The 24,579-nt window shown below is 38.9% G+C and overlaps 1 protein-coding gene across 1 annotated transcript; it reads left to right on the top strand.

The window, feature by feature from the left end:
• Positions 1-910: 910 nt before the first annotated feature.
• Positions 911-23,716, top strand: FAM98B (family with sequence similarity 98 member B; the record flags this gene model as incomplete). The annotated part of the gene is made up of 8 exons (XM_084239461.1): positions 911-981; positions 8,331-8,476; positions 9,497-9,631; positions 10,630-10,808; positions 13,970-14,050; positions 14,605-14,721; positions 21,131-21,298; positions 23,375-23,716. 8 exons carry the CDS (start codon positions 911-913, stop codon positions 23,714-23,716), a joined length of 1,239 nt encoding a protein of 412 aa, XP_084095587.1.
• Positions 23,717-24,579: the final 863 nt, after the last annotated feature.

Consider the following 24,579-nt stretch of genomic DNA (forward strand, 5'->3'; position numbering starts at 1 on the left):
TACACATACACACACACACACTATCTGTATACTGATGCTGGTATCCCACTTGGATTTAATAGTCTCTTTGGCTGTGAATCACCGTTTATCTCAACACAGAGATAACACCCAACATAAAGTCTTTTGTTACTCTTATATATAAATATATGAGTAACTATATATATAAAATATATAGTATATATAAAATATATAGTATATATAATATATAAAAATATAATATATAATATAAATATATAATAAATATTATATATATTTTAACTACTTATAACCAAGAATAGTTTAAACCCATTAATATTATCTGTTGAAACACTTGCCTCATCTTCCTCTTTTCTGCCTATAAAAAAAGGGTTATTCTTATTAAAAATAAAATCCCTCCTTGGGGCATGATTGGGATTTCTACCTGAATGTGTGGATCTGTAATCAATTACATATATATATATATATATAAATCCAGCTATATATATATATAAATATATATATATAAATCCAACATCTCGTTTGTTAGAGATGCTATTATTTCCCCTTGAATAATTTTGGCACCCTTGTTGAAAATCACTTATGAAGGTTTGTTTTTGGACATTTAATTCTATTTCGTTAGTCTGTATACTGACGCTGGTGTCCCACTTGGATTTAATAGCCTGTTTGGCTGATTGATCTCAACACAGAGCTAACACCCAACACAAAGCCTTTTGTGCCTCTCATTTGTTTACCCACAGTATTATCATTTACAGCCTTTATTACCATGACACTGTGCTTTGCAGGCCTGCGCCATCGCCTGCAGGCAGGAACCTTGGTGCAGCCCCAGGCCCTCCGAGGCAGCTCGGCCGAGACCGCGCCCGGAACCTTGATGCAGAGACACCAGTTTCCGGCGGGCTCCTTAGCGGGCTGGACGGCTTTGGGCCGCAGGACCATGAGAGGGCCAGAGCCGGGCCCCGAACCAGCGATGGAGGGGGACGTCCTGGACACTCTGGAGGCGCTGGGGTGAGTGTTCCTGGGGACGCCTTTTCCCGTGAGTGTCCCCGTGAGCATCTCCTCCGCCCTGCCCCGCAGGCCCCTCCCTGGGGGCGCCATGGGCCGGGCAGTGGGCGCGGGCCTCTTCCCGGCCTCCCGCCCTCGCCTCCCGCGGAGTTAGGAGGCGGGAGGGGGTTCGCTGGGGGGCGGCGGGTTGGAAAACGGGCACGAGGCGCTCCCCTAAATCTCGCGCCTTGAAACGCCCCGCCACCGCAGCGGGCCAGCACGGTGTGTGGCGGGCGGGGCGGCCACCGCGCGGGGGAGCGCTGCCCGGGCCTGGGGAGACTTTTGTTGACGTCATCGCGCCGGGGTGGGGGGGGGGGTGCAGGCACCTGCCCTGTCCCCTGTCTGTCCCCTGTCTGTCCCCCCTGCTGCTGAGGGAGATCTCGGGAACGCGCCTCTCCTGCTTCCTTGACTCCACAGAGTGCTTTAATTCACTGAAAGTTCATTTGTTCGGCGCTTTCCCACTTTCCTGACTGTGTGAACTGGCTGTTCGTTTTTATCCATTGATGCATGTGTATGTGCCAGGCAGAGGGGAAGTTTTCAGAGTACTGGCAGTTTATACTGCTGTGGAGGCTGCAGAGCCCGCTGGTATTTACAATTCGGAATGCTAAGTGCTTGTAACTCCTGGGGTGATAATTCCAGGCTTGCAAGATAGGGGGAGATGGAGGGAGAGACTAGTTGCCCTCTCAGCCCCTGTGTCTATCCTAAATAATTTTTTTCTTTTGTAGTCTTGTGTGTGTGTGTGTGTGTTTTTTTTTTTTTTTTAAAGATTTACTTATATTATACAAGCACTGGGTACAGTCAGAAGCGCGGGAGGGTGAGAGAATTCACCAGAGCCAGAGCGGGGAGCAGAGCAGGCAGAAGGACCGAAGTACACTGCTGAGGGGAGCAGCGGGCGGCAGGAGAGGTCTGCGCGCCATGCGGGACCCTCCTCCGGTGGCCGGGGAGCAGCTGGGGATTGAACCGGAGCTGCAAAAGCCGCGGGCAGCTTCGCAACCCAGCGCTCAACCGCTGCGCCACCGGGGAGGCCCAATGTGTGTGTGTTTTTTTTTTTTAAAGATGTATTTATTTATGCATACAAGAGCTGGGGTACAGGCCAGAGATGGGGGGGTGAGAGGATCCACCAGAGACAGAGCGGGGAGCAGAATAGGCAGATGATCTGAAATCCACTGCTGAGGGGAACAGCGGGGGAGACAGGAGAGGTCTGCCTCACCATGTGGGTAGCTCCCTGGCCAGGGGGGGAATCCACCTCATGTTGCAGAGGCTGTGGATTGCTTCATAGTGTGGTGCTTAACCCCTTGTGCCACTAGGGAGGCCCTTGTAGTCTTGTTTTTATCTATTGTCCCTGGACTGCTCCTTCTCTCCATTCCCCACCCACCTCCCCAGCTGCTCCTGGAAAAACAGGTGCTTTCCCTATCTTGTTACCAGCAAGATTCTACAAGGAATGGGCCCTGAAGCTGTAAATAGTGGTTGGGTGAATGAGGTGAATGTATGAAGAAATCGTTCAAAGATAATGTATACAGAATGCACTGATGAGCCTTATTACCTCTTACAGAGGGAAGTATAGAACCAGCTAAGTAACAGCTAGCTAATTAAAGTGATTGGAGCCATCTGCACAGATGTTTGCCCTGCCACATGCTGGAGTTCCTTTCATAGAATAGGCTATGAATCACTCTTCTGCTGCTTTTATTCGCCCCTAAAACTGTATTTGCTCCTTTATCAACTGTTTTTGGATCCTAATAATAACTACGTTGCAATGATAAAGTATTACAGAACTTTGCACTTATTAGTAGACCCTGAATAAAATGTTTATTACATGAAGAACAGAGCCAGTGCTTATGTAGGGGGCATTTTGACATCTGTGAAAATCAGTGGATTTTTTTTTTTTTTTTGCTTAATTTGGTTAAGGAAGTAACTAAAACAAGAAATTAAAATACTTAGTAAGAGTATTTAGGCATACAAAAGTATTTAGGCATACAAACAATTTGAGCTTTAAAGCACCATGGAAAAAGAATGGTAGTGTTATAGAGCAGCCCCGATGTTAAACGGGTTCCTGGCTGTGGGTCCTCACCCGCGCGCTTTAAGGGGACTTATGAATACTCTACTACAGAGAAATACTCTACTTTACAAGAGAAAAGGAAATAAGGAAAATGTACAACTCAGGGAGAAAATAGGGAAATAAAGTCTTTAATGCGTCCTACCCGATCCGACGACCTGGAAACCCAAAGTCACTTTCAGAGCTGGCCGGACTCTGCAAGCTGGCGGAGAGCCCAAAACAGGGTCCCCCAAAGCCCACGTGTCTGCCTTTTGTATCCACCTGGCTGCTTAACCCCACCCTCAGGTCCCAGCCACCTTCCCTTTGGTGGTGATGGGATTTGGAGTTCCCAGTGTCTTTGGCTTTGACCTGGGGTGGGGGTGGAGTCCACAAAGCCTATATGGAATTAGCTTTGGGACATCCTTTTCCCCCTAACAGTAGGATTGTGTGAATAGTTTGTATAAAGGGAAGAGACAGTGCTTTTTCTTCCTTCATTCGTAGAATTTGTTTATATTACAGGTGTTTTGAAAAGTGAAGTTTGCTATAATCTTGTATCAAGGTGAAAATTTGTTTTAGATTACTCAATATGTGGCCTCCCTGGTGGCGCAAGGGGTTAAGCACCGCACTGTGAAGCAATCCGCAGCCTCTGCAGCATGAGTTCGATCCCCGGCTGGCCAGGGAGCAACCCACATGGTGCAGCAGACCTCTCCTGACTCGCCTGCTGCTCCCCTCAGCAGTGTATTTCAGTCAGTCTGCCTGTTCTGTTCCCCACTCTGTCTCTGGTGGACACACACACACACACACCCCCGCATCTTGGCCTGTACCCCAGCTCTTGTATGCATAAATAAATGTTTAAAAAAAATAGATTACTCAATATGGAAAGCAAAATACTTTCTTATAATTACTGAGGACAGGATTTTGAAGCTTGAATTTTCCTATGACAGTGAAATGTGAGGTGTTTTGATACTCATGAGGTTGCTAATAATGCATTTCTTTTATGAGTAAAACATTTAAAATATTAGCAGAGGTTTCTCAGATAAAATAGGAAACTAAAGGGAGGGAAATAAGTGAAAGTACATTGAAAGTACAGTTTGGTGATATGGTACCTTTGAGAGAACAGGGTAAGAATAACTTGCTTTACTCTCACAGATGAGGAAACTGAAGCAAATGACTTCAGAAGTCTTTCAGTTTTGACAATCTGATTTTGTAAAACAGGATCTCAGCCCTACTTGTGTATCAGAATCACGAATGGAACTTGTGACTGAATCATGGTCTATGGGGGTATGGTCCAGGTACACATAATTTAAGAAAGCTTCACAGCCTATGTTGACAACCACCTTTATGGAGGGAAGTTTATTTTAAATATTTGAGTACAACTCCATATTGAGAAGTTTTCATGAGCAAAACATAATTGTCTCAGGCCTTATGGAGATTAGTCTAGTAAAGACAGATATAATCATGTCAATATTTATGAACTATAATAAATGCTTTAAAGGAGAACAACAGGCTGACATAACATGACAGGAAGGACTAAGGTAGTCTTCGCCATTAGTGAGAGATTCCTGAGGAAGTGACATGTGAAGGATGAGTAAGAGTTAACTAAGTGAGGTTGGGGAAAAAAAGATAAAAGTATCCTTACAGGGAAAACACAATGTGAAAGGACTTGAAGTGGAAAGGCGCATGCTGTATAAGAACTGAAAGGAGGCTAATGTAGCAGGAAGGCAGAGAATGAGGGCCAAAGTTGTGGAAGATTATAGAGTTAGGTGACCTCCTGTGCATGCAATAATTTCTAGGCTATGCTGTGGATACCCTAATGTGGGGTATGATCGTTGGGGGCTGTGATTAAAGAATGTTAAATAAAAAAAGGGTAGTTAAATGTCAAGTTTGGAAAGTTCCTTCTGTAATCAAGGTGGAGAGTACATTGGCAAATTTAGTAGTCTAGGCAAGAGGGATGGTTGCTTAGTGGCAGTGGATATGGAGGAAAGGACAGTATAGGATTTAGTGATTGATTGGATGATTAGACCTGAAGGAGATGATCATGTCAAGGATTCATTTGTTTAGTAGGTATGAGCACCAAAATGAAATGATACATCTTGGGGTCTGAATTGGATAGGGGAGAAAGTGAAGAGAGGAGGAATCTAGTAAAAAATACTGAAATGTAGAGGGACCAATGGGAGGAAGTTAGTAGAAATGAGGTCAAAGAACAGTTGTTGGTGAGTAGTCAAAATGGGAAGCTTGAAACAATAGATAGTAGATTGTGGTGAAGGAGTTACGTTTTAATTTAATGATTACAGGAATGAAGTAGTTGCCATGATGACTACGTTTAGGGCCTGGTTAGTGATGAAGGCTGGAAAAGAGGAAGTTAGGGAATTGAGATAACAAGATATTGGCTAGAGTGTACATAAAGACTGAAGAAAAGCAAAATAATGGCGGAAATAGGGTTGGAAATAAAACTGAGCATAGGGAATGTTGAGTGCACAAGAGACTGAAAACCACAAGAGAATGTGGGTGGCAAATCTGACTGTCCTGAGCCTACAGTGAGTATAAGACAATGGGGGAGTTATGATGTGAGTGGGGTACTGGAAAGCAAAGGAGACAAAAACAATCTACCATCTGACCTTGAACTTGAGAGTAAAATAGCTATAGTAGAAGCTGGTGTGGGTAATCTTTCTGAGAAGAGATTGACAGTTTAGGAAAGCCATATATAGATGGTGGTGCAGAGGAATTTGAGAGGCAGAAGTGGAAAGCTGGATCGGAGGCAAGCTGATAGGGTCACTGTGCCTGACCTGTTACTATAGGAAAGTATCCTTAACCTTGTTAAGCCTTGATTTCTTAACTGCAAAAATGGGAATTTGAAAATAACTTCGCCTACATGATATGATCAGAGAATTCAGAGAAAAGAAATGCAAATTGCCTTAAAACATAAGAAAGGGCCTCCCCTGGTGGTGCAGCGGTTGCTGGGCTGCAAAGCTGCCCACAGCCTCTGCAGCGCCGGTTCGATTCCCGGCTGCTGGCAAGGGTCCCACATGGCACGCAGACCTTTCCTGCTGCGCCGGCTGCTCCCCTCAGCAGTGTATTTTGTCAGTCTACCTGTTCTGTTCCCCACTCTGGTGAATTCTCTCACCCTCCCACGCTTCTGACCCAGTGCTTGTATAAATAAATAAATAAATCTTAAAAAAAAAACATATTGAGAGAAATGTAAATTAAAACTATACTGATGAGGTACCAAATGGTCAAAAAAAAAAAAAAACCCAAATATTTGATAACTTTGAATTTCAGGGAACTTTGATACAATCCCTGCAAAGGAAAGTATAATAGTATCTAGCAAAATTAAATATCTATTTATCCTTTGACCCAGCAATCTTAACCTCTAGGAATCTATCCTACATAATACACTGACAAAAATTTGCCAAATATTTATGATAGTAAAACAATGCAGACATTCCAGATGTCCTTCAGTAAGGACATAGTGAATAAAACATAATGCTTTCAGACAGTGGAGTACTCTGCAGCTATTGAAATGATTGAGTAGTAGCTTTATTGAACTCCAGTAGGAATAAATATATGTGTGAGTGTGTATGTGTTTAAAGCAAGGAATAGAAAAGTATGTAGTAAGCTACTTAAAAAAAGATAAATGTATTAATATTGAAAACCATTACAGGATGATACCCTTGAACTAACAAATATGGTTACCTGTGGAGGAGGAGGGAACAGAAGTAGAGAATAAGATTGTAAGGTAGATCTGTGCGAATGGACCTTATTTTGTATATTACACACCCTGAAACTATATAAATGTTTTTCATAATTGCAAAAAAATAAAGCAAAAGGAGACAAACCCCTAAAAACAAAATGAAACATGTCAGTATATTGAGTAGGTGGCTTAATTTCATGGAAAGAAAAGGTTTTCCATATTCTTCACTAGGGAAGGGAAATATATTCTAAAGATAAATTGTTTTCAGCTTTTTTTTTTATGTTTTTCCTACTGGGAAACTAATTTATAGCTTTTTAGCTATACTAGTGTTATGTAACTATCATTTTAAAAGAAAAATAGGTAAAAATGTAAAACAAAATAAGTAAAAATCCTACAATTCTAAATTTTAATCAGAAATGGAAATATGAACTCCTGGTGCAATTTCTTTTATAAACATACAAATAACATGATTAACCTTTAATGCCAGATTGTGTACTCTAATTACAATTAAAAAGAATCCAGAATTCCTTGGAGAAATGGCAGATGACAGGTATAGAGTAGGAGGATCTTGTCATATAAAGCAAGAAAAGTAGTCAAGGAATACTAGGGATATGTCAAAGAACTCATTGGCCAATATGATTGGGCTCCCACGAAGGAGATGGGACAATTTGAGTATCAAAAGAAAAATAACTGCAGTGAGTTAAAACCTGTCACATATGTTAAAATCTGTAAGTTTATAAAGATTAAATACCACAGTTGCCAAAAGGACAACAGAAGCAAAAAGCTAGTATCTTGGGCCTCCCTGGTGGCTCAGGTGGTTGAGCGCTGCACTGTGAAGCTGTCTGCAGCCTCTGCAGCACGGGTTTGATCCCGGCTGGCGGGTGAGGGTCCCACATGGCGTGCAGACCTCTCCTGTCTCTCCTGCTGCTCCCCTCAGCAGTGTATTTCAGTCAGTCTGCCTGTTCTGTTCCCTGCTCTGTCTCTGGTGGATCCTCTCACCCTCCCGTGCATCTGGCCTGTACCCCTATTCTTGTATAAATAAATAAATCTTTAAAAAAAAGAAAGCTAGTATCTTACTGACTTAAGATAATGAAACGATTAAAAATTTAAGGTTCTGTTCAAATACACATTGTAGTGGTGTTTAGAAGTACAAAACTGAAAGTAAATTGTTTAAGTTAAAATGATCTTATAGCTCCTTTTCAGCTTGATTTTTAATTTAAAATTTGCATCCAAAATAATTTGTCTTTCTTCACTAATTTCTTTTTTCTTGTAACTAGTGTAAGATTTTTAGGTTCTGCTGTTTTTCTACTACATGTAATAGTTTCTGGTTAATTTTTTCTAAAGATGTTAAAATACAGAGAAAGCCACATGCTACTTATATAAAACAGAAATTAATAAGCCATTTCTTAAACAGACCGGCAAAGCCTAATATTTTTACCGTGTCACAACTATTCTGCTCTGCCATTGGTAGTGTGAAAGCTGCAAGACACAGTCTTACATTTGTTCACTGTATCCCAATAAAAATTTATTAACAGTCTGCAGGCCCTGATAGAGTATTGTTGTTTTTTTAATTTTTGTCTTCTTTTCTAGGTATAAGGGACCACTGTTAGAAGAGCAAGCACTTACTAAGGCAGCAGAGGGTGGACTGTCTTCACCGGAATTTTCAGAACTCTGTGTTTGGTTAGGCTCTCAAATAAAATCATTGTGCAACTTGGAAGAAAGTATCACTTCAGCTGGTATTGCCATTGTGTTTTATTTACTTTTCTATGTAATAGTAAAATGAAATGATAGCTTACAATTGAGTTTTTTCTAAAACATACTCATTGTGCAAAGATAAATCTATATATTAAACCTTTGGATTGAATTTTGTGTGAATATAAAATTGGCTGATAAATTTGTTTAAAGTCATAGACCATTACTATTTATCCACTCATAATATTGTTCTTTAGAAAAAGTGAAGCCTGAATTTTGATATTTTAATAAGTTTAAATTTTTTTAGTATTTGATATCCCTAATGTAAGTGATAATATCAAGCCTATAATTCAGGACATGGGTTCACATGGGAGTACTTCTATAAGAAATTCCTATATTAGTTCATAAAGTTTAATTCATTACTATCTTGGTAATTAGAGTGAGTGTTGTAGAATTTCAGATGATAATTAAATGAAAAATAAAATTATTAGGCATCTGCTAGGGAACAAAGCAGCCTTATCTTCTGCAACTATCCTTTAAATTTATTTTTTCCTTGCTAACTCAAAAAAAGAATACTTAGCAGCAAAATAAGCTGAATCTAAAATTTACAGCACAATTCCTACTTAATTTCATTATGAAATAAAAAGTAGTGAGGCTTAATTACATGATTGTGTTTATTATCCAAGTTCGTAGAAATAACGATAGAAATGGATCATTTGATCTGAAATCAATGAATTATAGTTCTAATAATCTTTTTAATATTTCAGTAGGTAACAAAGTCCAGTTATTCTGCTTTTAGGGAAAGTCCACTGGAAAATACCTTTATCAGGGATTTAAGATGAAAAATATAGTCTCATGATTAGATACTTGGTTTTTTTAATTTGTTACTTTCAATATGTACAAATTTTTTGGTTACTTTTACCTAATTTATGAGGTGTCACCTCTAAGGATCTAATGTGAAAGTGAACATTTGGGGTTGAATGTAAAACTGAAACAACTAGTGGTCAGTTTGAAAATGTCAGATTATATGATACTCAGTAAATGTTTTATGCTTTTTCTTAAAGGGAGAGATGATCTGGAGAGCTTCCAACTTGAGATAAGTGGATTCTTAAAAGAAATGGCATGTCCATATTCTGTACTCATATCAGGAGATATTAAAGACCGTTTAAAAAAGAAGGATGACTGTTTGAAACTTTTATGTAAGTTATCTTTGAACATTTAAATCTCATTTGTATTGGGTGCCTTTAAAAATTCTTTAATTCAGTCTATTTAGTTTTATGCTACTTTGAAAGTTCTACAAACAATAATGATTTGAAAGATTTTTATTTTCTAACATCTGTTATTGAAATTTCTGTTACAGGTTATATCATTTATAGAAAGATCCATGTGATATATCCTCAGTGGGGAAAATCTAAGGATCTGTGGTAGAAAGAAGACTTAATTTTCACTTTATTTTCTACCATCAGCATATATTAGCATTTAAATACTAGGCTGAACTCTGGTTAGTAATATTAAATAGAACACAGGTAGCTTGCAACTGAGGTTCTGTCAAAATTACAAGTAATTTAAGAATGTTTTTTTTTTTTTTTCCAGTGAAGCTTTGCTATCAGAGGGACCTCAAGATAGTTCTTACAAGCATAGTTTGATATATATTGGTCTTAACTTTTGTAGACCCTTTAGACTGTAGATTGCATGGAAAAAATCTTTAAATGACTCAATCCTTCTTGCCCATTGGAATCATTCTGGGTCTAAATCAAACCACAAGATTCCCAGCTCACAGAACTCTGCTGGTTCAGAATCGCTGAGAATTGGACACTGGCACTTACAGTTTCTCAGTTACTGTGCTCAGCTAAAATTGAAACTACTGTTTTAAATTGTTTGTTGTGATGTATTTGTATATATAACTTGAAACAAACACAAGCCCCAATATTTTAGCTGCTATAGTGAAAGTTAATTTAAAACTAAATTATTAGTGCTTTGGTGGTGGGTGCATTATGTGATTGCATTTAAAAGGGGGAGATCCTATGCTTCCAAAATACTAACAATGATGTAAACCAATGGTATTTCAATAAAAAATTTGTTAAAAAAAAAAAATAAGAAGGCATATCCAAGTGGTTGTGGAAAATAACAGTGCAATTTAGAGATTCATACCTTTGTATAATCATGTCCCTTAACAATATTTTTCCCTGTCTTACAGTATTTTTAAGTACAGAGCTTCAAGCTTTACAGATACTACAGAACAAGAAATGTAAAAATTCTCAATCAGATAAAAATAGTGAAATTCATCAGGAAGTTCAGGCTATCTGTGATGCCCTGGGTATACCCAAGTCAACAACTTCTGACATTCCACTTACACTAAACCAAGTGGAAACAAAGGTATTTTTTTTTTGGTCATTTTCCTCAAAATTTAGCTAAATACTAATGTGTAAATATATAAAAATGAAAGTATTTCCTTTAGGTATAACAGACATTTCAAGAGTTTATTTCATGTAACCTAAATTTTGGATTTGGACTTGATTTTTCCTGTGACCTTATTTACCAGTAGCCCATATTCAGGAATTGTATCTTATAAGTAAGTGCCCTTAAGTGGCTCAAAGGTTTGATATGATGGATGCTTAAATTTGCAGTGATTTCTCTTTCCTAAACAAGGTATCAATGGTAAATACAGTTAATGAAAGAAGAAGAGTTAGCTTATAATCTCAAAGGCAACAATATTTTTTGAGTGGATATTAATAGATTTCAGTGTGAATGCCTTTTGACAGTGAGCAAGCACAATTTCTGGTAGGAAAGCATTTGTAAGTTATTTGTTGTATAGTGAACAGTTGAATGAGTGCCCTGGTGGAATAGTTAAAAACAACCACAAACTTGTACCTCAAGTTGTTTTTGTTTTTGTGTTTTTTTTTTTTTTTTTAAATAAGCCATGCTGTTCCCATATATCAGAATGCTACTGTCGCAGACTGAATTCTAGCCCAGTTCATAGTTCTGTGGAAGTCCTTTAGGGGAATAATGCAGGATCCATTTTAATTATTATTTTTTTAAAGTTATTTATTTACACAAGCACTGGGTACAGTCAGAAGCGCGGGAGGGTAAGAGAATTCACCAGAGCCAGAGTGGGGAACAGAACAGGCAGAAGAACCGAGGTACACTGCTGAGGGGAGCAGCGGGCGGCAGGAGAGGTCTGTGCGCCATGTAGGACCCTCGCCCGGTGGCCGGGGATCGAACTGGCGCTGCAGAGGCTGCGGGCAGCTTCGCAGCCCAGTGCTCAACCCACCAGGTGAGGCCCCATGATCCATTTTAAAGGACAGGAAATTTTTCATCCTTAAGAATGGTACTGAAACTCCACTTTTTGACAGTCTGCTTTAAAACAAATCCTAGAATAGAGATGTCTTGAATTGATAATTTATGAACTGAAAGTAAAAAGATTTTAAGAGAATTTTAGTATATTAAGAACTTTCTTTGGAAGAACTTGCAGACCAAAGAATAAAATTGTGAATCCTAACTCAAGAACATTTTGCAGTTACTCTTCAAGAGAGTGTTCCCCCCACCCACCCCGTTTTTCTCTCATTTGCAAATGATCTGAGTTTGACTAAAATGTTGGACTTTTTCAAATTGAGACGGATTTCTGGGCTATTCCTAATCTTCCATTATTTCCATATATTGATTCCAAAGAGACTTCCCTTTTAGGATTTTCAGTTAGTTTACTAATACCTCCTAATCTCTTTGTGCTACTTGAAAATAGGTTATAACGCTTGTGTTCAGATGCTGGCAGGCTAATTATGAGGCAGTTCTCCCTATGGCCATAATGGCTAAATATTTACCTAAATAAAAAGATTTCCATCTCCATTCAGTTTGTCAAAAGCAAAAATTTCTATATTCCATATGTGATATGTCCAGAGGAAAATTATCATTATTTTCTAACTTGAAACTGTTTAAATGTAAAATCTCAAAGAGTTAAATTCCAACAGTAAACAAATAACACTGTTGTAAGTCTTTGTATGTAATCTTATTTAATTCTGTTACCTATGAGGAAGTTATTGGCAGCAGGCATATGAGGTAACAGGTGTTCCTAAAGTTCTGATAAATTAGATGTTTCTGAGTAGTGGTAGGTATGAAGTTAGAAAGTAGGCAGTCAACCTTCAGAGTGTGCTTTTAACTCTTCCTCACAAGTAATTCTCAAATGTACTAACATTGTTAACTAATGTTGCAATCCTGGGAATGGAGGCGATGTGATAACTTGTAAGAAATTACAAGTATGCATTTGTGTGAGGAATTACAGCTGAAACTTTTACGAAAATATGAAATAGGGGCCTCCCTCGTGGCGCAGGGGTTAAGACGCAACCTATGAAGATGTCCCCAGCCAGGAGTTACCCACATGATGCAGCAGACCTCTCCTGCCTCACCCGCTGCTCCCCTCAGCAGTGTATTTCGGACATTCCTCCTGTTCTGTTCCCCACTCTGTCTCTGGTGAATCCTTTCACCCCCCCCCCCCCACATCTCTGGCCTGAACCCCAGTTCTTGTTATGCATAAATCTTTAAAAAAAATGAAATAATAAAATTTGTGATATTTACTATAGTTGGAGAATCTACAGAAAGGTGTATTTTAAGAAAGTTTTTTTTTTTTTTTTAATAGAGGCATGTTTTATTTATTTATTTGTTTGTTTGTTTTGTTTTGTTTATACAAGCACTGGGTACAGTCAGAAGTGCGGGAGGGTGAGAGAATTCACCAGAGCCAGAGCAGGGAGCAGAGCAGGCAGAAGGACCGAAGCGCACTGCTGAGGGGAGCAGCGGGCGGCAGGAGAGGTCTGCGCGCCATGTGGGACCCTCCTCTGGTGGCCGGGGAGCAGCCGGGGATCGAACCGGCGCCGCAGAGGCCGCGGGCAGCTTTGCAACCCAGCGCTCAACCGCTGCGCCACCGGGGAGGCCCTTAAGAAAGTTTTTAATTTTTCATAATATGTAAAAATTAGATCAGTTAATCTCTGCAGAGGTGGACTTGCTGCACAGCTTATAAAGCGTAAGCTTTGGGACCCCTCATTTGCACAATTTCCAAATAATTCAAGTCAGCGACTTTGGAAATGTAATGGAATGTTTGTGGTGACTCTGGGAGGGCTTGCCCTCTTACTTTCTTGCTGAACAATAAAACTAGAATTCTTAAGTTGGAATGTAAACATAATATTTGAGAAAAGAGAAATCAATGTGCTCATCCAAGTTTTAGAATCCCTTTTGAGAATTTACCAGGAAACTTTGAAGAGACTCCTAAATTATTTTACATAAAACATATTCTCATAGTAAAACCTTTCAGTAGCTATTTCTTAAGTTGTCTATATATATTATGTTCTCTGGAAAAGAAGGTATACTTGAGTTAATATAACAAATGCTTCTTTGAGAAAGATTGTCTTCATCATAGTGATATTCTTCTGAATGTTTGAAGGTGTATTTTAATGATTTCTCTTTTTGTTTATTCAGAGCATTTTAAGCAAGAATAGGATGGTTTTAAACTAGAGATTTACATTTTCTCAATTTTGTATATTTGCATTTAGGTGAAGGATATTCTCTCAAAAGTGCAAAAAAGTCATGTGGGAAAACCATTGCTGAAAATTGATTTAAATCTGGAACAGGCGGTAAATCACCTTTTTAATTATTTTCTTGTAATTAAATATTGAATGCAACTTAATTTAATAAATAGACATCTAGATTTTACAGTGGGTAGCATGCACTTATTTTGGGGAATTAAAATGAATTGATAGTCTATAGAGTAATAATTCTGAGCGTTTCTTCAGATTACTAATTTTTAAAATACTGGCCAGAAGTATTTAGGGTATTCAATAAGTAGCATAGTTGTGAGCTAAAAAACATAGTGGCTCAAAGCCAACAAGATGGGAAGTTACCATTGCTATTATTTTCCTTACTGGTCCAGACTATTTAGCAAGTTGATGTTTTACGTATGGTAGGTAAACGATCAATTGTAGAATTTATTTAAATTAAACTTTTGAATATCATAAATGCTATATCAAAAACTATTACACATAATTAAATGTAAGGTCTAACAGGTTTAGAAAACAGTCAACTATGGTATCTTTTGTATCAGTAGAAGTGTTGACCACAGTTTTCAAACTTATTTTCTCTGCCAGTGAAAGATTTTAAAGTTGAGGATTTTTGTTTCCAAATTTTTTAGAAGCAGCTAGGAAAAATTAATGATGCTCTTTCCTGTGAATATGAGTGCCGCCGGCGGATGCTGATGAAACGATTAGATGTGACAGTGCAATCTTTTGGCTGGTCTGATAGAGCAAAGGTAAAGCTGTTTTCCCACTTGTGTCCTGTAGGTGGTACTGTGTGACAGCTCTTCAGTGCTTGACTTATGTAATTACCCCAGTCTTGAACTTGATCACTACCTTAAGCTCAAGCCCAGGCTACATACTGGTCTCATATAATAATGATCCTGATTTTGTATAAATCCCTATTTGTAAATATCTTAATTTTCTGTGTATTTTACTTTTATTTTAAAGTTATAAATGTGACGTATGCGAGAATATGCATAATAGGGTCATCATAAGAGACAGTGAGCTAGATATGTGAGCAAGAAAGTAGGATTCAGGGAGATGTATAGCTCGTAGTGATGCCTGAACATTTCTTCTTAAAAGTGTCTTAAGGCTGTAATGTGTGTTCCAGTTGATAAGGGAGTGGAGAGTGTGTGTGCGGGTGGCATACTAATATGAATCTTTTTTTAAAAAAGATTTTACTTATTTTTGCATAGAAGAACTGGGGTGGAGGCCAGAAGTGCAGGGGGGTGAGAGGATTCACCAGAGACAGAGTGGGGAACAGAACAGGCAGATATGCTTAATTACACTGCTAAAGGGAGCAGCAGATGAAACAGGAGAGTTCTGCTGCACCATGTGGGTTAACTCCCTCTCTGGACTGAACTGAGGCCACAGTGGAGCGGTGTCATGATAGCTCTGAGTCGTAATAACCCCTAGGCCATCAGAAGGCCCGTAAATAAGAATAACTTCAGATAGCTCGCTCTCTCCACTACCGTTCTATGCCCATTATTCTCAGACATCATTATTACATTGTTTGGATTAACTTTGGGCAGTTCTGCACATGTTGTATCAGTTGTGTCAGCATACATCTATTTTTTTTTTTTTTAAGATTTATTTATTTTTATTTATACAAGCACTGGGTACAGTCAGAAGCGCGGGAGGGTGAGAGAATTCACCAGAGCCAGAGCGGGGAGCAGAGCAGGCAGAAGGAACGAAGTACACTGCTGAGGGGAGCAGCGGGCGGCAGGAGAGGTCTGCGCGCCATGTGGGACCCTCCTCCGGTGGCCGGGGAGCAGCCGGGGATCGAACCGGCACTGCATAGGCTGTGGGCAGCTTCGCAACCCAGCGCTCAACCGCTGCGCCACCGGGGAGGCCCAGCATACATCTTTTTTCATCTGGTGCCTGGGCTGACTGGAGCATCTGAGGTGATGTCTCACTTGTCTGAGCTCTGCTATCTGCTCAGCTGCTTCAGTTGTCGTCTTGGCTCTTATGTAATCTGTCACCACATGGTGTCTTGTATTGGTATCCTATGACTGTTCTAACAAATTACTACAAACTTAGTGGCTTAAGTTTACACATTTATTCTCTTACAGCTCTAGAAATGAGAAGTCCTAAAATGAAGGTATCAGCAGGCTTGTATTCCTTCTGAATGCTTCAGGGGAGAATGTTTCCTTGCATTTGTCTTCCAGAAGTCACCTTGCATAACTTGAGGCACTTGGTCTCATCCTCTGTGTAAAACCAATAGCATAGTATCCTTGGTCTCTCTCTTCCATTGTCGGTTGCCTTCTCCTGTCTCTCTCTTATATCAGTCCTCATGATTACACTGGGCCTATCCAGACAATCCAGGATAATCTTTTCATGTCACGATCCATAACTTCATCACATCTGCATGGTTCACAGGTTCCGGGAACTGGGATTTAGACATCATCATCAGTTCAGATCTCATTTTCCTTCTAACTGGATTTTATTTTTCTTGCACACTGTTTTATCATATGCTGCTCCTCTTTTATATATATATACTTTTTAAAAATCAGGTGTTTTCTGTATACATTCCTTTCCAGAAATTTGTATTCTCTTATTATAGTCTGGGTCACTGGTGTGCCTATTCTTGGCTTCTCCACTGTTTCTTAGATGGCCTCCTCTTTTGTTGTTTATTCTCTTACTATTTGATGTAAACCCACAAACAACTTTCTGATGAAGAAAAATGAGGTGATTTTTTTTCTTAATCTTTGCTTCCTCATAACATGTTTATTGTGGTGTCCTCTTTGATAGTTTAGGTTAATATAAAATTTTAGGTTAAATATTTTTCTGTAAAAATACTAAAGGTGTTGATTGCATCATTGTTTTCTAGCGTTCATTGCTGCTACTGAGAAGCCTGATGCCATGCACTTCCCTCTTGGGTGATCTTTTTTTTGTCTCTGTGAGCATCTGGGCTCTTTTGTGTATTCTTGGAGTTTTAAAATTTCCCAGTATGTGTTGATCTGGATGTTTCTTCATTCAGATGCTAAACCCTAGGAGGACCTTTTAGTCTATAGACGCTTAGCTCTTATGTATTTCTTCCCTTTTGTTTTCTTTCTGAAAATCTTTCTTTGTCAGATATTAGACATCCTGGGTAGATGCACTTAAGTTGCTTTAGTGGAGGAGTGACAGCATCACACCAGGAATTGGAAGAATGGGTTGCTCTATAGTTAAACTGAGTTAACCCCTATTTTCTGTTCCATATTTTGTTTTCTGAGATTTTTGATTCCCTTTTTACCTATATCCATTTTTATCCATTCTCTTTGTGGTAGTTTGTGTGTGCCTTTTTGTGACTGAGTGTGTTCAGTCTGACCCATCTATTTAGAACTACTACCTCATATTTTGTACATAGTTTCCTTCTAAACATCTGGCAGAAAAATACAGAAAGTTGAGTGATTAGAACAGGGAAACTATTTCAGAGAACATTCTTTTTAGTATAGTAATAGAATAGCTATAAGGCAGAGTTGAGGACTGTCATTCATGTATTTTCTTTCAATAAGCCTTTACTCAGTGCCTTATGTGTGTCAGTAAGGCATAATGTTGTACCTGGTTCTAGATGAGCATCTCAGGACCGTGTGTTATTAGGTCTGGAATATTTTCAGAAGATTTCTGTTGTTGTAATACCTAATCGGCTTCTCAGATAGTCTTTCTCTTCTTCAGTTGTCGGGGACTGACTGTTTTGTGCAAGAAACCAAAATCCTTTAAGAGCTTTGAATTACCAACAGGTAGATGACATGATTACTGACCTTGAGAATTGGAATAACATTCAGATGTGTGGGAGGTAGCAGTTTTACTGACACCGCCCACTCCATGAAATTTTACTGAGGCTGTGTATATACTGGGTGTCCAGTTTAATCTGATAGAATTTTAATGAGAAAAAGGAATTTAGGAATATAAGTAAAATGGGTAAAGGTAGTATATTAAAAGTGTCTTAACATATTAACTGGACATTGTTACAGGTGGTGGTCTTAAGCTTATAGAGAATTCCAAAAGAAATGAGTTTTGAATGTTTAGAGTGGTATAGACTCTTGGGCTTGTTGACACTTTACTAGCCTTAAACTTGGGGACTTTGAGAAAATATACCTTTAGGAAATATGTTTATTTTATCTAGGTCTTTTTTTCATCTTGTTTTAGGAAAGGTTGTATTTTTGTCCCTTTTTTCCTTAGTCTGAAAGATATTTTATGTTTTAAGTATCTTACATATTTTTTATTACTCTTCTTGTATTGTTGTAGTCCTCAAGCGTCCCCATAGTTCTCCCACCACCGTATCACCCTTGAACAATCACCATATTCCCTTGTCTTCCTTGTCCTGTTTTGACCCCCCATCCCTTCCATCTCTTCTTGTACACCTCAGATCTATGGTCAGCTTGCTAGTTTTGACTTTTTCTTGATTTTGTTTGGTTTCTCTATATGAGTCTAGAGGATATTTAAAATACTTTTTTCTTACGCTATTGATAAGTCACTTCATTTAATCCTTTTGCATTGGTTATGTGTGTGTATGCATTTGTACCCTGAATTTTATTTTCTTAGGGATAAAATTAATGTTTAAACTTATTTCAACTGTCTTGATATTGTTGGATGACTCATCAAATACTGTTCCATAGCATTTTAAATCTTGGCAGATTATTTTTTTATATAGATATGTTCTACTGATCAGCATGGAGGTTTTCTTCAATTTTCTTTTTTTTTTTTTTTTAGATTTTTTTTTTTTAATAGAGGCATGTTTTATTTATTTATTTATTTGTTTGTTTGTTTTGTTTATACATGCACTGGGTACAGTCAGAAGCGCGGGAGGGTGAGAGAATTCACCAGAGCCAGAGCGGGGAGCAGAGCAGGCAGAAGGACCGAAGTACACTGCTGAGGGGAGCAGCGGGCGGCAGGAGAGGTCTGCGCGCCATGTGGGACCCTCCTCTGGTGGCCGGGGAGCAGCCGGGGATCAAACCGGCGCCGCAGAGGCCGCGAGCAGCTTCGCAACCCAGCGCTCAACCGCTGCGCCACCGGGGGAGGCCCACTTCAATTTTCTTTTTAATGAAATCCTTTGCAGCTCAGTTTTTTTTTTTTTTTAAAGATTTATTTATTTATGCATACAAGAGCTGGGATATAGGCCAGAGATGCAGGGGGATGAGAGGATCCACCAGAGACAGAGTGGGGAACAGAATAGGCAGACTGACTGAAATACACTGATTACTGCTCCTGAGGGGAGCAGCGGGCAAGACAGGAGAGGTCTGCTGCACCATGTGGGTTGTTCCCTGGCTGGCATGGGATCAAACTCGTGCTGCAGAGGCTGCGGATTGCTTTATAGTGTGGTGCTTAACCCCTTGCACCACCCCTTGCAGGGAGGCCCTGCAGCTCAGTTATTATCCGTGTCCTTGATGCATCCAAGCGTGGAATTACTTGATCAAAGAAATGCATGTTTTAATGTTTTTAATACACACTCAGAGATGCCCTTCAGAAAGATTACACGTCTATTTTAGTATAGTTAATCTAGTTTCTCTACTTTTTTCCTAGCATTATGAGCATGACTTTAGTTTGCTTTTTCACTAATGTTGGGATTGTAGTCCCATCTTTCTAAAAGCTCTATTTCAGTACTCTCTTTAAATTAATTTTTAATTTGTGATAGAGGTCACCATTTTGTGTCCAGTTAGGTGGTTTTGGTGTAGTCATTGTATTGTGAAACCGTTACCTCTGTGTAATGTGACATTTGCATCATCTCTGAAAGAAGTTTTTTGCCTCTTTGGATTTGCCTATTCTGGACAATTTATATAAATGGAATCATACAATAAATGGCTTTTTGTATCTGGCTTCTTAGCATAATGCTTTCAGGGTTCATCCATGTTTGTCACTTGTATCATTACTTCCTTTCAGTGTCACTTTTATGGGTGCTTTATATTTGATCATATAGAGATATCATAATTAACTCTTACACGTTTTACCTATATAAACTAACACCACGATTATTACTGTGTATGATTTTTATTAGTAAATTTCAAAGTATATTCTTATGGTGGATTCCTAAAAGGAAATTTACTGGGTCAAAGATGATTCTTAATGTTCTTGATGCAAATAGCCAACCTTGTTTTTAAAAATATATATGAATTTGAACTCTAGTCAGTAGTGTAAATTTTATTTTCACTCTAGTGTTTTTGATATTTAGGGTGTTAATCCATTTTATTGCTAACTGATGGTTAAAAAAGACTAAATTGATTTAATTTGTATATTTTTACTGTTGATAAAGTTGAGCCTTTTTACATTAATCATTTGAGTTTCCCCATTTAAGAACATTTTTTAAAAAATGTCTGTTTCTGTCTTGTTTTCCCTTCCCCTTTCTGTTTTCCTTCTGATTGAGCTTTTTATGTATGAAGGGAGTTAGCTAGGTGCCTTCTTTGTTGAACATGTTTTCTCCAGTTGTCTTGACTTTTGCGTTTTGACATGTAGAAATTTTAACCTTTAAAACAGAGTTAACTTTTTTAATTTAAAATAAAACCTCAAACAATTTTTATATTTGGAATTCCTTCTGCTATACGCTATACCTTTTTAATTTTATAAATAAACAGCAGTTCATTCCAACATCATTTAAAATATCCCTTTTCTCGCTGACTTTTGTTGCCTCTATTTATTGCATTTATACACTCATGAGGCTTTGAATTTCATTTACTTATTTTGTGACATCAATCTATTTTTGTTTCTTTTCATTAGATTTAGGTTAGATAAACACTGCTTCTTAAACATCTCTTATCTTGGCGTGAAGTAATTAGTAAGTAGACAAAATTTGGGATCCTCTGTATTTTTGTGAAATTGTTTCAGCTTTCTAAGCTGGAATTTTTTTTCCTTCTGCAAAAGGGGATAGTGGAAACAACTCACTCTAAAAGGATGTTTTCAGGACTGAAGACATAATGACTATTAAGTTATTAATAATAACTTAATTGTGAATGGACTCCTTTCTGTGTGGTTTTTTGAGCTGCTACTGCTTCGTATCTCTAACATCTGTTTATTTTTTCATTCCACAAATTATCATTAGTTATTTATTTTACTTATTTCTATTTCTTATACATTATCTCCTCTAATCTTTCAGAAGATTATGATTGCCATTGCTCTTTCAATTGATATGTTCTTTGGTTTCTTTTTTACCTAATTTTTGTCATTTAGATAAAAACAGATGACATAGCAAGAATTTACCAGCCTAAGCGTTATGCTTTGTCACCCAAGACTACAATTTCTTTGGCCCATTTACTTGCTGCTCGTGAGGATCTCTCTAAGATCATTAGGACAAGTAGCGGCACCACCCGAGAAAAGACAGCCTGCGCTATTAATAAGGTTGGTTTTTCTCTCAGTTCAGTGAAGAATGAATTTATCATATACTCATTTTATATTTTCACATATTTTAATCCCCTTTTTCTTTTACACCTGGTGAGCGCCTAGAAAAGAGTGATGGAGGGGCCTCAGTTCATGGGTTACTATGTTTTATGTGTGCTATGTCATTTGGAGCTCTATATTCATAAAGTAAATTATCTGAATTAGTGGACTTAAGAATTGTTACCAATAACTTCAGCAAGAAATTGTTTGCTGTCTGAGAATGGAGTCACTTTTTGTCACTGAAATTCTATGAGTTGTTTCAGGTACTGACTTATTCTTTACATCCTTGGTAGAAAAGAGCAGAGTCCGTGCTTTCAAATCCTATAAATCTGGGTTCACAGCCTAGGTCTCTTACTAGAGAAATAGCTTTGGGCAGGTTACTGAATCTCTTGGAGCTTCATTCCTGACTCAGAGTACATAGATCCATTTTTCTGACAGTGGTCCTAAAGAAACTCAAAGCATATGAGTTTTCTTTACCATGGTAGCAACAACAATTATCTAGAATGTTTGTCAGTTCGGCTAGCATATTCCTCTCCATTTAGTTTGTCATGCACTCAAACTATATTACAAAAGAGCAAAATAGTGAATGGAAGAAATTTAGATGTTTTAAATTCCCACTTCTCATTATAATAAGAAATGTGTTTTTGACAGAGGAAACCTTGCCAGAGGGGCGTGGGTTATATTTCAGGTCAGTTTGCTAACTTGCAGAAGTGTTCCTGTCTCACTCCCACGTTAGATGAACTTCCCCTATCTTAAAGTGTTCTGTCTGTCAAATACATTCTTTACTATTTTGATCAGGTTGCAGTCCAGTCTTGTTTCTTTAAGAAAAGATTACCCATCTATTTTCTGAATTTACAATGTATAGTCTTAATTATTTGGACAATCTCTTGATCAGTTTTGGGAGCAGCATCCCCATATATATTCACCAAAATAGAGTGCTGGCTGGAGAGACCTATCGAGAATAACAATCAAGAAAAGATTTTTTTGGGGGGGTTTTTGGTAATTAGGACATTAGTGATTATTTTAAAAGAATGTTTGACCCTTTCACCCTTGCCGATCAATGATGATTTGCATTTTATCTTTCATGAATGACGTGGTACTGAAACATGGTTCTTATTAGAAAATCAGTGGAAGGAGAACCTAACTGATTCCTAGGCCATTTTGTGGGCGGCAATTAGCGCACTGATTATTTTACTTGGAAGAGTCTAGCAGGAAACTATGGGCCTCCCCTTGACTGTGGTGGGTGGGAGATGTCCTCCTCACCACTGTCCTTTGATTTATTTTTCTATTCAAGGGCATATAAAGTAACTATTCTGTAGAAGGTTGGAGACTTCAACACCAAACTCTTCCCTGGTTCATTCTTCAAAGTATTGTTAAGCAGGATAAAGAAAGGATAGCCGGTCTTTTATTTTCTTTATAATATTACAACTAGTATCATCATTGAAAGTTAGTGATCTTCAGTTTCTGGTAAGAAAGGAACAGTTTATTGCAAGTCTTCGTGTGTCTTTGCAATGGGTCCTTGGATTAATAGTCATTCAGTGCTGACTTCACTGCCTCCACATTTTATCATTTATTTCATACTTTGTTGAAATAAAATGTACTTAGAAATACAATCTTTAATTGAATACTCCATTCTCCAATTAGTGGGCAATGGAAAACTAAGAGTTGTTGAATAAATGGGTATGAAGTTAAAAATGGTGTATATATATTTTGTCTTGAAAATAATTTACTAAAAAAAGTCCTAGTGTGATGCATACTACTTTTGATGTAAAATTCACTGAACAAATTTAGATGAGAAAGTTGTCTTTAAATTTCAGAAATATTCTTCCAGATTAAAAAAATCACATTCTATGAGGAATTTATATGACATTTATGTTTTCGATATTTATTCATACTGCCGTGTCTGACACTGCCATGTCCTTAAATATTTGGCTTCGGTTTCCGTACTAGAAATAGTAACTTCAGTGTCGGTTGAATCCTTTGTGTCAGTTTAAACTCTTAAAATAGCAGAAACTGAAAAAATATTTCCTCACACAGGTGCTGATGGGACGGGTCCCCGACAGGGGAGGACGCCCGAACGAGATTGAGCCGCCACCCCCCGAAATGCCCCCTTGGCAGAAGAGACAGGACGGCGGTGGACGGGGCGGCTGGGGTGGGGGGGGCGGGAGGGGCGGGGGCGGGAGGGGCGGCTGGGGCGGGGGCGGCAGCGGCTGGGGCGGGGGAGCAGGGGGAGGCTGGGGGGGCGGTGGGGGCGGGGGGAGAGGAGGCTTTCAAGGCAGGGGGGGCTACGGCGGCAGGGGCGGCCACGGCGGCCACGGCGGCGGCAGAGGGTACGGGGATCCCTACGGAGGGGGCGGGGGCGGCTACAGGAGGTACTGAAGCTGCGGAGGCGTCAGACCCCCGTCCCGCGGATGCGCTTGACGGACGTGAGCCCCAGGTTAGCAGCCCCAGGTTAGAGCGCGTCGGGGCGGGCTGCTCTGCGAGGACCTTGTTTTCTACCGCCCTCGTGCCCCCACAGCGCAGCGCGGCCCTTGTCCTGTGTACCCTCAGCATGTTGTCTTTTTAAAAGAGTAAAAATTATTTTTAAAATTGTAAATATTTATTACCATCGAACTTGGGAAATGGAAAGTATTTTACTGTCACGACTGAATTTAGATTGCTGCCTGTATTTTATTCAGGTTTGGGACTCATAAATTACCCCACTTGTAATAGAAAGGATGTGGCCTCATTTCATCTGTATTCCTCTGCACTGTGTTTGTATTTGTTAATTCTGCTTTACAAAATAGGGAGAGAGACTGATAGTTTTGTTCCATAAGTAGTTGTAAGGACATGATTTATCTTTCACAGGAGGCAATTCTCTGGCCAGGTTTCCAGTGAAGTTCCTTTAATGAAAGTCCAGTCTGTGTTTTGCTGTGCATATTTGATTAATTTTCTAATTGGATTTGAAATCTGATTTTGTTTTGACTAACAAAGGAAAGTTAAAGATGATAATTACTCTAAAGGGAGAAAGACTAAATTTTACCTGATGTGAAAAGCAGTCATGGAAGCTTCTCATCATTTGTGCTGTAACTGGGGATCTGCATATAAAAGGCAAACTGAAAACACATACAAATAAGTAAAAGAGGCAGGCTGAACTGTACTAAACGGTATCAGAGAAGTAATTTTCAGTTTCAAAAGATCAGAGGGAGAGGTAATCATCCCTTGGTGATTCTGCTACACAGGAAGATTCGGGAAACATGGTT

The sequence above is a fragment of the Talpa europaea genome (genome assembly GCF_964194135.1).
Source record: "Talpa europaea genome assembly, chromosome: 8".
Lineage (NCBI taxonomy): Eukaryota > Metazoa > Chordata > Mammalia > Eulipotyphla > Talpidae > Talpa > Talpa europaea.